Source organism: Paramisgurnus dabryanus, chromosome 6, assembly GCF_030506205.2.
Source record: "Paramisgurnus dabryanus chromosome 6, PD_genome_1.1, whole genome shotgun sequence".
In the NCBI taxonomy this organism is placed as follows: Eukaryota; Metazoa; Chordata; class Actinopteri; order Cypriniformes; family Cobitidae; genus Paramisgurnus; species Paramisgurnus dabryanus.
The window spans coordinates 27,239,971-27,254,526 of NC_133342.1; the positions used below are offsets into that span (position 1 = coordinate 27,239,971).

The following is a 14,556-nucleotide window of genomic DNA, read 5'->3' on the forward strand; positions in this document are numbered from 1 at the left end:
GCGGTTAAACTGTGTTCTCAAGACGTGACAATTATTCACAAATTACATTACATGTGTTTTGTACATTGTAGACAATTAAACAATTGTGACCTGTGTGTGAAATCCAGACTGAAGTCTCATAATCGAATATTGAGATTAAGGCCATCAAAGTTTGATTTCAATCTTTGATTTTACATGCAATCTTTGACATGACCTTATTAAATAAATCAAGGTTATTTTTTCACAGATATATGATAATGATAAGGAAATCACAAACAATGACTTCAGCTGGGTTTCACAGACTGAATCTCAATGTATTATTTACAATATGTGTTGGCTAAAACAATGGCTTGCTGTTTCTGTATGCTAACTTTTCTAGTTTGCTGTTTCATGATTTGCCAGGTTGTGTTGAATAATGTTAGGTTTCATTGCGACCAATTGCCCTATATTTATTGTGAAAACATGCCCCAAAATAAAACAATAAATAGCGCAAAAAATGGTGTTCAATAGCCCTGTTCAACCAAGACTTTACAGCATTTGTCTATGCAGAGCTAAACACTCCTACCTCTGAGAAATATTCGCTGGAATAAAACGCCGGTCTCCAACATTGCATTGTATTTCATAATTTTTAATTTAGCAGAATCTATTACCCTTTCAATGTCCTTTCAGCCACATAAAACTCCATCTTTTGTTAAAAAAACCTGCCAGCTTCACTGAGCGATCTGATTTATGAGTTCTGCAGAAAAAACTGACAGTTATATTTGCGCTTATGCGCGCAATGAAAACAATTGTCGCTTCGAAAATGTTACTTTTCTGATTTAGTAGTTTTATGTCAGATATTCCTGGGGCTTCTGGCCTTTAACAAAGCTTCAGTCCAAGATTTAATTCTTGAAAGTCACTCGGCCTGCTGTGTTAAACCCCCTGTCCTCATTTTAATGCCCTGATCTGCAGCCAGCATTGGTCTCTCTCTTCCCTCCCTCCTCCCCGCAAGTCAACTCCATCCCCAATCACAATCTTATGAATGGCAACCAATCAGAGCTTGCTCCCCTCTGCAAACTGCATCCTTGTCCAGCAGAGCAAGAAAAAAGGATAGAGCTAGCGAGCGAGAGAGAGGGGTTTATGTGTAAGAGAGTGAGTGATAGAGAGAAAGAGAGGGAGGCAGCTGTAGATTCGCACACAACTGTAGTCAGTCTTGGAATCTGAGCGCTGCCAAGAGGCAAGCACAGACGCCAGCACCGTATTTCCATGAGGATGACATGCTCTGAGAAGAGCACAGCACACCGTTTTGTTCAGGTAAGATTTAATCGCTTTATTATACAGCGTAGTTAAAAAGCATTCTTACTCAATATCTAGTTAACCTTTTGTGTGAGAAATGCCGTGGAATAGTGATCGAAACTAATCTAAACTGAAATACTTTGAATTGTTTGCTGTTGAATTGAATCAAAGAAAGTTTCATGATATTAACTTCAATAACCTCATGATGGGTTTTTTTTAAGAATTTGTACAGCACTGTATGGCTTTTGCCTGTTGTCATAATGCCACAGACGTGCCACATAAAATAACAAATGCCATCTGCTCTTTGATTTATGCTGTGCACTGGTGATGGAGATTTGCCTCTTTAGTTTGTTGGTGCAAGTGAGCAAGCTTTGGTATAGATACAGGCTCTTGAACTTATATTGAAAAAGATGAAATTAAAGAATAAATAAAAGCACAACAAAATGTGTTTAGTTAGCGCACATATGGAAGCTCTGGTATAGCTCTATGCTTAAAGTATGTTGTATACACACACTGTTGTGATATGCATGCATGCATGTGTATGTAGGTATATTGCACCAATATTTGCACAACATTTGCAGGATCGAAATAGAATTTATTGTGTATGGTGCAAAATGAACTAAACTTGGTTAATGTATAATTTAAAATAAACAAACTATGGTGTACATGGTTTTATAAGTATTATACAGTCAAACCGGTCAATTTTAAGTTAAATAGGTTGGGGATGCACCTGAAGTTCCTAATATCCTCACTCGCTCTCATCTGTACAGTATATCACACCATAGCTTTGTACAAGAAGGTGTGTACACGTGTCGAGAGATTTGGGTTTGTTTGATCCTCGACAAAAACACATCAGAGCTGAGGAACGAGACTCGCTCTCATGTGTCGCTGTGCCTGTTTGGGATTCCTAACCCAGGGTTTAACTACAGCGGTACAGATTCTGGAGTACACAGGCAAACGCTGTAACACTAAACCTGCATTAAGCGGCTCTCTAATGGTTCGAAAGTGTTCTTGCAGGAATAGATACCCATGTGCTTTCTCCAGCTTTCATTGCATATGCTTGTACCACTTGTGACTGCGTACAGATGTGAAATTTAAGACAGTAGACAGATCAATGTTATCATAGTACAATGTTGATCTTTTCTGTGTATGTTTACATATACAGGTATGCGTTGGCAGAAGCTTTATTTCAAAGTATATATTTTTAACAGTATGTGTTCTTTGGGGATTCACAGCTCACCTTTTAACACAATGCTGCACAAACAGATGAGCTACAGTACATTCAATACTGTACGTAAACCTTTCTTTGCGAGTTAATTAGTAGCATAGACTTCAGATGGTTTTCCATCCCATCAGATTTTTTACCTCAGAGCCACAGAGCTCGACTCGAGCCATTATACGCCGACTGTGATTTATACATCCGATGTGAACACATAATGGCATGACTGTTTCACACAAATTAAAGCGCACACTTCCTCTGAGCCAATGTCACATGTATAATTGGCTTTCAACACAGAGATAAATCATGAGATAAGGCCCCACACACTTCCTCTCAGTGCAACTCTCTCTCTCGCTGTCATTTTCTCTCTTTTATCTCATGGATGCCTCACCAAGGGCTGGGTTCTATCTACAGTATGTAAGGCAATTTGCCTCATAATGAGACAAAAGATGTGTTCAATTTATTTCATTTGAGGGAGGAAATTATATTTATGCACCGACCCGAGGCACTAACCAAACAATTTCAAGAGGTCCATGATTGACTTAAATAGGAATTGCAAGGAGATTCCTTCTAAAAAAAATCAGTCGAATGCCAGTCGCAAACCACGGCACTGTTAAAAGTGTAAGCATCTGTGCATTGGGCAACCCCCCCCCCCCCCCCCCTATTGGTCTTCTCCGACACCACGCATCATTTTCGTAATTAGACAAGACCCCCATCAGCTTCTACCGAAACTCAGTTTTGAATTCATACTGTAATATCCTCGCAGCCATACGAAATCAAAGAAAGTGTTCTGTCTAATAACTGGGGGTGTAAATGATTGCCTTAAGGCTCCGAACCTGGTAGAATCAAAGCTAGTCCTCCAGGCAGGCAATCAACATGGTGCATATCTGATCTGTACCAAAGTTTCAAAACAAAGAAGACAGGGCATTAATATTGCAAGAGAGAGACCAGCTGTGAGAGCCGTCCGGCATGAGGGATGAAATGATGGAGAGATCCATCCTAGGAAGAGAGCGGAGAAAAAGGTCTTGGGCTCCACCAAGTGGTAACTGTTGCATCGGAGGCAAGTTCAGGCACAGATGAGACGCAGCTCACTACGTGATTTAGGCTTCTGTGCATATGGCAAGCAAACTAATGGGCATATCTGCATTAAATTTGCATATAATGGAAGAAAGCAGATATTATCTGCCATTAGGGAGCCCTGTTTCAACACCACGTTGGCACAACTAAACATCCTCGGAGCTGTGGCCGTTATTGGTAATTCTCTAATTAATAAGTGACATACAGAATCTCCTGCAATGTACAGTATCTAATGGCCATCGCTTTCTCCTTGGCCATATCACTGACCGCTAATAACTTAAAATTCATGAGGTGTCAAAGGCTGCTTGTAATTCAGCACGCATCTAGGATTAATATTCTAATAAGGCTTGTGGAAAGAGTTTAAATTATAACTGCGGCATTTAATCACAATAATAATCAAAGTGGATTACATGTTACAAAACAGAAATGGTTTCATTTAAGCCTGGGGCAAGAAGGGGAATTAATAAGGAAGTACACAGTACTTTATTAAACGATATTAAAGGGATATTTACATACAGCCATTTTTGCGATGTTAAACAGGAAATGCAAAATTTGATTTCAAATACCCTAGAAGATTGTTAAACCAAACCGTATTTTTGTGAAAATCCCTTCCTAATCTGTGTTGGACGATTTGCAATTACGCATTTGGCAGATGCTTTTATCTAAAGTGACTCACAGTGCGCTCCGTGTATACATTTCATCAGCTTGTGTTTTCCCTGGGATTTGAACCCATGACTTTGGCACCACGCTCTTCCAGCTCATCTTCAGTCAGTGATCAGGAAAAAATAAAACTAGATAGATAGGTACAAAGAAATAGATTATTACATCCATCTATCAACACCAAACCAAGAGGAAGATGGTCAGCGCGGGTGGTCACTAATGAAGTTATTTACACCATGAATTATCTCATTCCACAAAACAAAACCGCTAAATACGCTCAAACTGAATGTTTTGAACAACAATGTTTTTCCTTGGACGACTAATTTAATGGCAGGTTAAATATCTCCCCTGAAAGGCATTCAAACATTTAGGGACATTTAGGTGTTGCATTTAAGGTAATGCCTAGGAAAATTCCTCTTTAAGAGGCGAAAAGAGGTGAAAAATGTTTCACTTAGTCCAAGTTAATTGAATGTATTGCACATCGGCTGTCATGGTTAAACACTCAGGCTGAAAGCTGAGGAATCGACGCAGCGGCAAGCCACTCTGCCAGCAGCAATCACTATTTGAGGCGAGAGCTTTTACATAGTGTGACCAGCATCCAAGCCTACTCATTCTGTGATATATAATCAAGCTCTGCTATTGATCCCTGCGTGAATGTTGATTTCTCTCTTCTCAAATGCAGTCGTAACACCCATACTATAGTACTCTCTTGGGAAATCGATTTGTATGTGGAACATATTAAGGCGACAAGGGACAGAAGATAGCACTGGAATAAGAATCAATTCGCGAATGAGGGTTGTCTGATGACTCCATTTACTCACAGACTTTGTTTTCAGCGTTTAACTATTCTGTGTTGACAAAATGTTATCTTGATCGGTAAAGACTCTTAACTCACCTAGAATCAAATTCTCCTCATAACATAACCTAGGCCTGGCTAAGCTAGAAGTATAGTCCCGTTTTTAAACATAAGCGAAGGTCCATGTACAGTCTACTCATATTCCTAATTATCATAATTCGTATATGCATATTTTGTCATCAGAATAGTGCGCACTGTACGTTCAACGCCAGATTTTTGTAACCACACATACTTTGCATGCATAGGTTGCACATGAGCGTACAGGAGAATGTAATATGTAGCCTAGAAGATGCATAGCATTTTGCCGCACTGTGTATGCGTCCAAAATCTGCGTACACGTACTAGTCAAATAAACTATGCTTCACAAGGCTGTTCATTCGACCATGCGCGTACGTTCACATAAAAAAAAAAAAAAAACGGGATACTCTGGGCTTAAAGCTAAAAGTATAATTCTGTTTTACGCATACTGTTTTTACACATAGGTTGCTTATACAGGATAATGTATAATGCAGCCTAGAAGATGCATAGCATTTTGCCGCACTGTGTATTCGTCAAACGTCTGCGTACGCGTACGAGTCAAATTAACTATGCTTTGAAAGGATGTGCATTCTACCACGCATGTACATTCACGTACACATAAAAACGGGACTATACTCTGGGCTTAAAGCTAAAAGTATAATTCTGTTTTACGCATACGCGAGGATCTGCATGCAGTGCGCGTGATGCAAATTTTGTCATCAGAATAGTACCGATTTTTGTATCCATGTGTACTTTGTACTAGGGATGGGGCGATACCACTTTTTCATGTTTGATACCGATGCCGATACCACAACCTTGAGTATCTGTCGATAACGATCCCAATCCAATACCACCTCTATCGGCCTTTTAATCAATAAAGCTTCAAATAACACATTTGTTGACCATAAAAATGTAAAGTAAATGTGTGAAGTCAACCATAACTTAAGTATGATAAACATAAAAAAGTACCTCCAGACAGATCTCATCTATTGCTTATGCTTAGCTACGGTCTCTACTAGTGTTGTAGTTCTCGAGACTGGTCTCAAGACCACTTTTTAAAGGTCTTGGACTCGTCTTGGAATCGACCGCATTTTTAGTCGGTCTCGTCTCGGTCTCAGACAAAGAGGACTCTTAGTATTTTTGTCTTGTTTTCAGTAAAATATCTATAAATTTTTAAATTAAGATGATTTTTCTTGATGAACAAAATGACTCAAGAAAATAAGTCTAGTTTTTAGAGCAAAAATATCAAATTTAAGTGATTTTGTGCATAAAACAAGCAAAAATTCTTGAATTTTTCTTAAATTTAGTGTTTAAGAAAAAAGTTCAAGATTTTTTTGATTACCCCATTGGCAGATTTTTTTGCTTGTTTTATTCACAAAATCACTTAAATTAGATATTTTTGCTCTGAAAACTAGACTTATTTTTATTTTCTTGGGTGTTTTTGCACACACGCACACACACACACACACACACACACACACACACACACACACACATGCACGGACACACACAGACAAGAAGTGCCTAATCATATGCATATTCCACATTTTATCATAAGTGTTTTAATGCAGTGACTTGCACTGGTCTTGGTCTTGACTTGGTCTCGGCCTGTCTTGGTCTTGACTCGGTCTCGACCCTTTAAAGTCTTGGTCTTGTCTCTGTCTCGGCCTGTCTTGGTCTTGTTCATGACTTTGTCTCGGTTTAGGTGGTCTTGACTACAACACTAGTTTCTACTTGCCGCACTTTACACGCTTTTACGGCATGTTGCTCAGTTAGTCGCCTTTACTCCAAGTTGCCATGAAGTTAAGGTCCGTGTTGGTATCGGGTCTTCTTTAAACACCTACAAGTCAAATAAACTAGATGTGCGTTCAACCGTGCATGAACATTCATATACATGTAAAAAAAACTGACAATACTCTGGACTTTATTATGCCATAGCACTTACTGATGTCTAGACTGTTAATTTCATGTTATACAGTATGCAACTTTTTGAGTGAGGCTACATTTTTGATGTTAAGTGAATAAAATACTGCCTGTGGGATACGCTTGCTGAACAACAAAGGCATTACAGTGTTAGAAACGGATATTGCATCTTGAAACAGGCCGCAATGACCTCCAACAACACTGTAACTTTTTTGCTTTGATTTTTTTATAGGGAATCAAAGGAGGATCAAAGCCAATTCTACAATGACAGGGTTGCTGATGTTGCCATCTACATCACTTTCGATTCAGCGCCGCCCCCCCTCTTAGCTTATTCATAAGAATTGCGGTCGACTCGACGATCGATTGGCTACAATGATAATGAATCACTTCCTCTGGCTGCTTCCACTGATCTTTGCCCACCTGAGCTCTCCAGTCATATTGCTGGAGAAGAGTGATGGAAATCTCCTTCGCAACTGGAATCATATGATGGAGGATGATACAATTGTGCTGCACAGATCCAGAAGGGATTGGATGTGGAGGCAATTCTTCCTGTCGGAGGAATACACAGGAAGCAACTATCAGTATGTCGGCAAGGTGAGAGACCGTAATAACTTACATTGCACTGTAGCTCCCCGATGATCCACCTTGTTTTACAAAACACCGCTTGGAGAAGATGCAAGAAATGGAAATTGCATCATTTACTTATTATGCTTTCATTTTGCTGAGCTTTATGTGCTTTGACACTGTATTTGAACACGGCGCTGTGTGGCAGGCCCTTGGAAAAACTTGATGCCATCATCAAAGCAAATAAAGCAGCGCAAATATGAATTACACAGTCACTGAGGCATGAATATTCAGAGAGGAGAGAGAGAGACAGAGAGCGAAAGTGAATAAGAGTGTGGAGACAGAATATACTTTGTAGCAGAGTTTAGTTTCTAACCCTCTCATTTCCAGGATAAAGAGGCTCGCCAGAGACCTGACAGGAATCAACAATTATGGGCTATTTCACTCACTCTTTCTCACTCACCCCATTGACTTTCCACCCATCTGCAGTGGCTGTGTGAAGGAAGGGACTGCAATTCATGTGGCTGCAGTTCACAGGCATGCTATATTTATGCCACATCAAACATGAAAGAAGGGTCCATACTGACATTCAACAGCACAGTCATTAAAGCACTGATTGTGCCGCATACTTATAGAAATGGAAATGTAGAAAGCAACAATTAGGTGCATACTAAATAATAGATCCTTTGCTTTTCGATATTTAAGCTTTTTTTCAGAAAGTCCATGTGGAAAGTGAAAATGTGATACTAAACCAAAGCATGCCACATTTAAACTAGCCTGACTGCATCACATTTGTACATAAGTGAACCTGCCTGCATGTCATTTTTTTGTAATTTACTGTTTCTCACAAAAAAATAACATTCTCATCATTAGATTATACGACTTTATCCTGGATTTCACACACAGGGTTACATATAATAACTCAGTGGTGATGTCATTACTTGGAGCCTACACTCTTAAAAATAAGATGCTTAAAGTTGCCATGAAACGAAAGTAGCGATTGCATTATTTTCCCCGTGGTGACGTATATTCACGTAAATGAAACCAGCTTCTGAAATGAAATAAGGCAGGGCTGGATTTGAATTCATCTATTTGAAGTTGGGTCATGTTGCTAATAGCAGCCATCTTCTCCCGGACCCTGCCCACGTGCCATATCATATGACTGGAAGTAAAGAGAAAATAGGCTTGTTTGAGTTCATGCGGCACTGCGCAGACCTATCGGCGGCTGACTTGAAGCAGTGCATGCCGGTTAGTAATTTTGTCTGACTTGAGCTGGTGCTGAAGGCACGTGACTGTGTCAAATGGTTTTAAAGTAACGGGAGAGTTTTTCAAGAGTAGCTAGCTACCTCAGCTGGCGCAGCCTCTCCAGGGCAGCTGTCAGAGTTGTGATGACGACACGGCTCTTTGTGATTGGTCGCCTCACTGATGACAATGATCACGTGCGTTTCAATTTTTTTATAACAGGTAAAACAAATTAATATGCATAAATATGTTATATTGTGTCGTGTAATAAAATTAGAATACCAAACTCTATTGGTATTTTAATAATGTAGGCTTGTATCACGTTATATTCGGGCATACAGTATAAGCAGAAATAAAAATATTTGATATAAAATGTTTCTGGTTGCAACTATTTATTAAAAGGTTTGTTTTTAAAAAACGTACCATCTAATTCACTTAATTCGCAATAATCGATCGGTCTGCCCAGTGCCGCATGAACTCAAACAAGCCTATTATTTTGAGGAGGGAAGGAGATTTGCGTTTTTGTTAAAGATTATGGGGGCACAAGATTTGTCATTTGTAAAAAAAAAATACCACAAAATCGTAAACAAATTACAGTTTTTCATTTTATTTTCATGGTGACTTTAAAGGGACTGTAAGTAGGATTTTAAATGTTTTATAAATCAAAATCAATGTCTTTATTCATAAATATGTCCTCATTGGTATCAAATGACCTCTGGCAATGATCTGACTTTTCTAGAATTTCTTCTCTTTACTTACATTGAACGGGTAAGTCCAAGGAGGCTTCCATATTGTTCCGCCGTATTGATAAACTATAATAGCAGAGAGGGACAAAAAGCACTAGCCTACCAACGCGTTTCCACATTGCATTTTCATTCAGAAAACTTAAACCAGCTGAAACGGACAAGGAGATCAGTGATTACATGACGGCTACCGTAGTTGCAACACGCATTTGGAAAGGAGAGGCGCTAGAGAGCACTGTTCGTTTGAATGCAAAATACAATTTCACCACTAGATGGGAGTAAATCCTACTTATTGTCCCTTTAAAAGGTTCTTTACAGTGATGCCTTTTAATAATCTATAGAACCTTTTTTACTACAAAGAACCTTTTAGGAAACATGAAGGTTCCTTGGATGTGAAAGGTTCTGTATGAAACTATTCAGCCAAAAATGGTTCTTTTATGGCATTGTGGAGCACCTTTATTTTTAAGAGTGTACATTATACTTTATGTATGCAAATAATAAATCATGTTTATTTAACAATCTAATCAAGATTTTTGTAGTCTTCCTGCATCAAAGCCTTTAATTTGACCTTCCTGTCAGTCAGTGTGGATGGCAAAAAGCGTAGTTTGTTGCGAGATCCTGCTGAGTGTGTCTGAGCGGTCAGCCGGTGGATCCAGCCCTCTGGCTCTTTCTAAAAACAGCCTTTTAGAGCTCAGGATAAACGCATTACATGCCTCCATGACTCTAATGACTTTGTGACCTGATGTTGGACCTACATCTGTACTCATAAACTCATAAAACACCTGCTCGGCTAGATTAAATTAATTTGTGCCTATTACAACAGTCCTGGATGTATCCCATTGGTCAAGCGTCAGAAGGGGACAGTTGGACAGCTTTTGGCTAAATAAACTCAATAAGGCGAAACCGAATGAACCAGTGGAATGTGAAAGACCAATATTTAGCTGGAAACATGGCCTAGTGTACTCCCATTCATTTAGCCATCAATAATACTTTACATTGTTTATTACAATTGTAGGATTATTTGTTTGGCTCTGGCAACCATTTTAATTTGAAGGAAAATAATAAGACCAGTCAGTACAAGGCAGCAATATTAATTAAAATGATGATTATTACCGTCTCCACTGAAGTAAATATTTGAAAATTGTAAAACGTTCAAAAGGGCCTAAGATTTCTTTTAGTTAGAAATGCCAATGGCAATGTTGTGAAAAACCTCTGTGGTTAAAGAGCCTAAAAGCTTCATTAGTATTTAATGGAATACGTTCTGTAGACTTGTACTTTTATGAATCCGCGGCTTTCATGAGTTTCTATTGTCCCAAGAGAGCTTTGATTCCAAGAGCTGCTTCTTTTAAGTTACTAACCATGATTGAAAATATAACTGCACGCTCGCTGAAAGTCCACTAGTGAATAAAACATGGCAGCGCTCTAGATTAACATTTTACTGCTATAGGAAGGACTTTACGACTCTAGAGTTCGATTAAAGCTCCGGAACACATTATAGTACGTGCCAAATGTCAAATCTGCCTTTTACGACGTGCTTAAACTGGGGTTAAGCTGCCGTCTGCTTTCTGCCCAAACAGCTTCGCTCAGACAAAGACCGAGGTGACGGAACAGCCAGATACGTTCTCTCGGGGGAAGGTGCAGGCACAGTTTTTCGTATCGACGAGAAGTCTGGGGATTTACATGCTACTCAGAGACTGGACAGAGAGGAAAAGGCCTCATACACACTGCAGGCTCAAGCTTTCAACAAGATCACCGGCCTCCCTTTGGAGCCTGCCACTGAATTCGTTGTCAAGATACATGACATCAATGACAATGAGCCCAAATTTACCAAGGCTGTCTACACTGCCAGTGTACCTGAAATGTCAGACGTCGGTGAGTGAATGAAAATTACTTTCTTTCTCGCGTCGTTGCTGTTTGAAGTGCATTTACGTGTCATGAGCGGATACTGCAAAGAGGTGTGACATTTTTGTCACTGCAGTATTTTTTCTTCTTTCTTTTGTTCTTGATCCTTATGCAGTAATGGAAAATGGTGTCCACCTTTTTTATAAAATAAAAGTCTTTCTAATTGTTAAATATTTATTTATTTCACTGTGAACCGGAATATTATGTTCATGTTTTAGTCCCATTTAAGTGATTTCAAAGATCTTCTGTGGTCCGAGAGGACAAATGAGATGGCAGGGGGTCCTAACCATTAAAAACTAGAGAATCGTTAAAGTGTGTATTGACTTGTTTTTCAGAGAAAGAGAGAGAAATCTTTTCTCAAAGCAATTGCTTCAGTGTATTGTGTAACATGCTTATATATAATAGGGCTGGGTAAAAAATATTGATTCACAGAATTTAACTAATCTTCAATTTAAAGAAACAAAAGATTAGAGACATCCTTGGATCAATTCTTAATGTGCATGCTTTACTTCAGTGGATGTGATTCTGATCTGTATTTCGCATGTCATCCTGAAATGTCGTCATCTTTCGAGTTGCTCCACAAAAAAAAAACTGAATAATGGCTAAAGGGCACAGTAGCCAATTTGGAACCATCTCTTGTAAAAGTCTGAGACGTAAAGGTAATTCATGTTCAAATGCACTGATGACTGTAATGACGAATTGTTACATTATGCATTTTCCAGACAAAGGCTTTATAAGCCTGTTTTGAACAATGCATTTTGAAAACCATTATATTTCAAACCATATTTATGAATTTCAGTTGTGCATTACATGTTCATTACATCATAATGTTTTGTTTTTTTACAGTAATGTGCATTGTTCAGTTTGTGCAACTTGTATGCATTGTATGCGCATGTATGATTTTTGTTGCAGTGTTTTTCTACTCAAAGTAAAAGGTAACATTAATTTAACAATTACTGGTATGTGGGCCTTGTTAACATAAAAGTGTACTCCTCTGATAACTAAATAGGAAGGTATCAGTTACTAGCATTTCTATTTTTAGCATATCTATTTTAATAAGGAATCTTTGTTCTTCCAAGCTACAATTTTTAATAAAATATTGATAACTAATTCATATTGAATCAAATCAAAATTTAAACAAAACGTTAATTATTTTTTTAAACGTATAAAAAAGAATTAAATCAAATTGGTCAAAATACCCAGACCTAATATATAAATAAAATATACAAAACTAAAAACTAGTAGCATTGCCTTATTATTAAAGACGGGGTGCATGATCTCTGAAAGCCAATGTTGATATTTGAAATCACCTAAACAAACACGTCCCATATCTGGCCCTTTTTTGATAGACACACCCCACACATATGCAACCCAGGAAACGATGTCGGTAAGTAGACATGCTGCTGATTGGCTACAAGTGTGTTTTGGTACTCGGCTCAACTCCCTTTTCAAAAGTCATGCACCCCGCCTTTAACTGGAAACATATGCATACTTAAACACTTTTAAAGGACAAGTTCTGTATTTTACACTTAAAGCCCTGTTTTCAGATTGTTTATGATGAAATAGAATGGTTTTGACTGAAATTTGGACATATGATGCTGGCCCGAGAATTTGCGGGTGTTTGTTGTATCAGCCCCCACCTCTACAATGGGTTTAATGGTGCACTGGAACAATCCTTCCTAAAATGCATTAAACTTTCGTTTACAAAGACGTGAAACTCACCGAGTGGTCAGGGGTGTTCACTGATATGCTCACACAAAAATCTCTGCAAAAGATGCTTTCCCACAGGTTTTATCGTAGTTTCTGTCCAACTCCTTTGACTTGCATTAGATGTCCTGTGAGGTACAGTATTACTCCGCTGCCGGGAACTTTGTTTGTATTCTTGCAATTGGCAATGGTGGATTATCGCCACCAACTGGGCTGTAGTCTCTATTATTCAAGCTCTCAGCGGAAGAATATACGGGTGTGAGGCGTTTGGAAAAATAGGTCCACAAGTTTACAACGAATGCTAAAACACCTGTTGGAAAGCATCTTTTGCAGGGATTTTTGTGTTGGCATATCAGTGAACACCCCTGACCACTCGGTGAGTTTCACGTCTTTGTAAACGAAAGGTTAATGCATTTTCGGTTGGAGTGTTCCAGTGCACCTCTACAGCCATTGTAGAGGTGGGGGCTGATACAACAGAAACCGAAAATTCTCGGGCCAGTATCATATGTCCAAATTCCAGTCAAAACCGTTCTATTTCATCATAAACAATCTGAAAACAGGGCTTTAAGTGTAAAATAACGAACTTGTCCTTTAAAGTTTATAAATATACTACCTTTTATGACTGTTTACCCAGTGCTCTACAGGTAATATATGCAAATATATTTAAACACAGAAACCAATGCCCACATTTCATGGCCTCCCTTGAGCTCTGATGTAGCGTCTGATTGAGGAGATTCTATTTGTTCATCTTATCACATTTTCTATTTACATCTAATTCCCATTCCCACATCATCTATCAGCACTGTCTCACACAATCAGTGGCTCTGTTCTAGCGGTGACACGGCACCATACATATTCACACTGCATGAATATTCACGAGCTTCATGCTGCTTCACAGTAATATCATAATAACCTCTGGTTGTCCTGTTTCCAATCAAGTCAGTCCTCAAGCAGTGCGGCAGTCTGTTTGGCATCATCTCCCCAAAGAAAATATAATAATGCTCTTCCTTCTCTCATACAAGTGCCAATGTTCAACTGAAATCTAATAAAAGGCAATGTACAGCTTATTTATGAAATTATAGCCCTCAATCAAGGAGAGGGTGTCATCATATTACTTTCTGACACATAACCCTAGGACAAATGCAATTCCATCTATGTTTATTAATTTAAGGAATGGAGGTAAATCTGGGTTAGAGGCGCTATAGCCTTTGAACCATGTAATGAATGCTAATAACACAGCTCCAAGAACAAAACAACATGACTATTTGTTTCCTTTTCATAATAACACCCTTGATAATACATTTATTGAGGGAATCGTTGAGAAATGGAACTGTCACAATATTATATACAGTACAAAACATTTTAATGTTACATGAATGAAATCCACTCTA

General features: G+C 38.6%; 1 protein-coding gene across 1 annotated transcript in view; it reads left to right on the forward strand.

The window, feature by feature from the left end:
* The first annotated feature begins 1,137 nt into the window (after window positions 1-1,137).
* The window catches only part of cdh10a (cadherin 10, type 2a (T2-cadherin)), a 28,112-nt gene continuing 14,693 nt past the window's right edge, over window positions 1,138-14,556 (forward strand). Inside the window, exons 1-3 of the mRNA XM_065276410.1 lie at window positions 1,138-1,272; window positions 7,240-7,601; window positions 11,134-11,428. Of these exons, the coding sequence (XP_065132482.1) occupies window positions 7,380-7,601; window positions 11,134-11,428 (517 nt within the window). The 5' untranslated portion in view covers window positions 1,138-1,272; window positions 7,240-7,379. The remainder of the gene's footprint in view (window positions 1,273-7,239; window positions 7,602-11,133; window positions 11,429-14,556) is intronic.